Source organism: Orycteropus afer, unplaced genomic scaffold (genome assembly GCF_000298275.1).
Source record: "Orycteropus afer afer isolate SDZICR_OR568_19922 unplaced genomic scaffold, OryAfe1.0 scaffold00259, whole genome shotgun sequence".
Lineage (NCBI taxonomy): Eukaryota > Metazoa > Chordata > Mammalia > Tubulidentata > Orycteropodidae > Orycteropus > Orycteropus afer.
In genome coordinates, this window is record NW_006921846.1 from 720,659 (window position 1) to 724,683 (window position 4,025).

Below are 4,025 nucleotides of genomic sequence, written 5' to 3' on the forward strand. Positions count from 1 at the left end.
AAACTGCTGTATGAAAAGTGAATTTACTCTGTAAATCTTCACCCAAATCACACACACACACACACAAACTGTCCCTCAATTTATATTAGGAGCTCTAGTGGCGTGGAGTCACTATGAGTTGGATCCGACTCGATGGTATTGTGTGCACGTGTGCTTACTTTAAAACTGTACATAAGTTCCTTGGCAAACTTTTGGCTCTTAAGACATAATAAAGTGGTTCTTAAGAATACTTTTAAGCAGTAAAAGACAACATAGATAAATGAAATCTCATAAAAATTATAGACTTCTGTTTACCAAAAGACTTTATCAAAAAAGTGAAAAGAAAAGCTGAAGACCAGGAAAATATTTCAGGAACCATATATACAATAGGGTCTAATATCCAAAAAAAAAAAAAACATATATTTTTTAAAAAAACTTCTACAACAAAAAGACAAATAACCCAATCAAAAAATGGGCAAAGGGCTTAAACTGATATTTCACCAAGGAAGATATTCAAATGGCCAACAAACACGTGAAAAGATGCTCACTGTCACTAGCCATTCCAAACTCACTGCCTCAGAGTTGATTCCAACTCAGAGGCACCTTATAAGGCACAGTAGAACTGCCCCATAAAGTTTCCAAGGATAAATCTTTAAGGAAGCAGACTGCCTCATCTTTCTCCCATAGAGTAGTTAGTAGATTCAAACAGCCAACCTTTTCAGTTAACAGTCAAGTGCTTAACCACTGTGCCACCAGGGCTCCTAATTAACCATTAATAAGATATAAATCAAAACCACAATGAGATACCACTTCATCCCTATTAAATCTTCAAACTCACTGCCATCGAGTCAGTTCTGAGTCACAGCAACCCCCAATGGGTTTCCGAGGCTGTAAGTCTTTATGGAAGCAGATTGCCCCATCTTCCTTCCTTGGAGCGGCTGGTGGGTTTGAATCACTGACCTGGTTAGCAGGCAAATGCCTTATGCAGTAGGCCACCAGACCTCTTTATCACCCCTATTAGAATGATAATAATGGGGTGGGGGACAATAGATGTTGCTGAGTTTATGGAGAAACTAGAATGCTCCTCCACTGCTGGTGTTGTTCTTGTTGTTATGTGCCGTCAAGTCGGACCCGACTCATAGCAAGCCCCCTCGGGCTTCCAAGGCAGTATCACTACAGAGGTGGATTGCCCCATCTTCCTTCTCGGGAGTGGCTGGTGGGTTTGAACCGCCAGCCTTCTGGTTAGCAGTCAAGTGCCTTAGGCACTATGCTACCAGACACTGCTGGTAGGAATATAAAATGGTACAGGCACTGTGGAAAACAATTTGGTAGCTCCTCAAAATATTGAACATAGAATTACCATATGACCCAGCCATCCCAATCCTAGTTATATACCTAGAAGAAGTGAAAGTAGGGCTGCAAACAGAAACCTGTACATCAATGTTCATTGCACTCTTCACAATAGCTAAAAGGTGGAAACAACTGAAATGCCCATCGTGAGTGGATAAACAAAATGTGAATAAACACAAGGGAATATTATTCAGCCATAAAGAGAAACACATTTCTGATGCATGGCACAACGTGGATGAACTTAGAAAACACCTTGGTGAGTGAAATAATACATTAAAAAAAAAAAGATTATTAGTGGTTACCAGAGGTGGGAGGGAGGAGGTAAGGAAGAGTTTTTGCTTAATGGGCATTGAGTTTATGTTAATGGTGGTAGAAGTATTTGGAAAAGTATAGAGAAAATTGATGCACAACTTAAAGAATCCAATCAATGTCACTGAATTGTACAAGTAGAAATTGTTGAGTTGCTGTATGTTTTATTGTATTTATTTTTATAACAATAAAAATGCTAAAAATATACCATACCCATTTACTGTGAAAGTATTACTCAAGATAAATCAGAAAAATAAAATAAACCGTGTGGTATACTGTGTAACCTGTAGCTAACTGAAAGTTGTGAAAGTAGCTCAGTGTTTTGAGAATCCAATCATGCTTCTCTCCAGGTTCAATGTCCTTTAATACCTCTAATGTTATGTTCAAGTTAATTACTTAAACAATCAATTGCCAATCAATCAACTGTCTCTTTCCATTTTTCTTGGTTTCAACATGTTATAAAATCACACAAGGATATAGAAGAAAGGGTTATTTTCTTCATTCCTTTTCCCAGGCTTGTACTCTCTTTTCACTTCCTTTATGTGAGGCTCTCACAGTAACCCTTAATACCTTTAAAAAATAAAATAAAAAACCTTATATTCTCTCTAAGATCTTTACTGTCTACAAAATGGATAAACAAATGTTTATTAGTTTAAACACTATTTCTTATAGTTTGTAAACAAGCCTTCTGACCTCACTTGGACTGAAGAACAACCAAGTTTTATTTGTGACTAAAAGATAAAATCAAACATCATAATGGTATGTCAAAATTTTATTAAAGTAACTTAGACATATATATGGAGTTATTCTTTTTTAAAAAAATTAAAATGAAATTCTATACAGGAATGAATAATCTTTGTCATAAAAGGAAATGTAAAATGTAAGGATATATATTATGCATACTATACACAATTAATATAACAATTTTACTCACCAATTCCATTAAATCTTTCAATTTCCCAATTTCTTCTGGAATGGATACCAGTTTATTATTACTGACAACCAAAACTTTAAGGGGGAGATCAAACAGGTATTTTGGCAGTGTTGACAAAAGATTTCGACTGAAACAAATAAGAAAATCTCATTTTAAAAACATGCCTGGAACCTCACACTCTGGTAAAAAAGAACAAATCACCTAGAAAGTAATTAATAGTTTTCACTAAATCACTATCATTTAATAAATGCTTACTTTTTCTCAGATATGGTGCTATATTCCTTACATGCACTTTCTCAATTTATCTTCATATTAATCCCACAAGATATGTAGTATTACTGTCTCTATTATATGCATAAGAAACAAAGGATACAACTGGGTAAGTGATTCGCCCAAGCATGGCAGAGACTCAAACATAAGTCTGACAGCAAAGCCTGTGCTGTTACTTATAATATTGTCTGACAGAGTACCAATTCTCAAAAACCTATGATTCTTCCGAAATTGAAAATACCAGAACCATTCTCCTTGGTAATAATTACATTGTATTCAACATTATGTTTAATACTTCCATGTTTCTTACAGAGAAAAGTCTCCAAGGAAAAATTTTCATGTGCTATTTATTTGACAATTATAGAAGAATAAGTATGTTCAGAAACATGAAGTAATCATAATCCATCTCTTTTTGCTATGGTTTATGGTAGAAAAGTCTACTAACACCTTTATGTCACCTCCAAGTTGATGCAACATTCCTATCTCCATGTTCACTTTTAAAGATAATTACTAACATTTTTTGAATGCTTACAATGTGCCAGAGCATCTCACATGAATTAACTCAACTAACCCTCACAATGGGGGAATTGGTGATTCAGTGGAAGAACTCTCAACCCGCCATGTGGGAGATTTTCGACCAATAAATCCTACACACAGCCACCACCTATCCATCAGAAGGTACTTACAGATAGATATCTATGATGTTGAACGAAAAAAAAAAAAACAACTCACTGCCATCAATTTGATTCCAACTTATAGCAACCCCCTTTGGGTTTCTGAGGTGGTAAATCTTTACAGAAGTAGACTGCCCAGTCTTCCTTCCGTGGAGTGGCTAGTGGGTTTGAACTGCCAACCTCCTTGTTAGCAGTCAAATGCCTTAGGCACTATACCACCAGAGCTCCTTAGGATGTTGAACACGTTTTGGCAAAACTTTTAAATTATGACAAGTTAGGAAGAAACACCTGGTGATCTACTTCTGAAAATTAGCCAATGAAAACTCTGAGGATAACAATGGTCTGATCCTCAATAAATCATAGGCCTGGTGCAGGACTGGGAAGCATTTTAATGCACTGTATATGGGGTCATCATGACTTGGGGATTTATTTGAGGGCAGCTAACAACCACCACAGGAGCTCTGGTGGCGTAGTGCGTAAGGCATTTGGCTGCTAACCAGAAGGCTGGC

The 4,025-nt window shown here is 36.4% G+C and overlaps 1 protein-coding gene across 1 annotated transcript in view; it reads right to left on the bottom strand.

Moving 5' to 3' along the window:
• LRCH2 (leucine rich repeats and calponin homology domain containing 2) overlaps positions 1-4,025 on the bottom strand; it is a 134,098-nt gene that overhangs the window by 66,751 nt on the left and 63,322 nt on the right. The window contains exon 3 of the mRNA XM_007949990.1: positions 2,573-2,699. Coding sequence (XP_007948181.1) covers positions 2,573-2,699 — 127 coding nt within the window. The remainder of the gene's footprint in view (positions 1-2,572; positions 2,700-4,025) is intronic.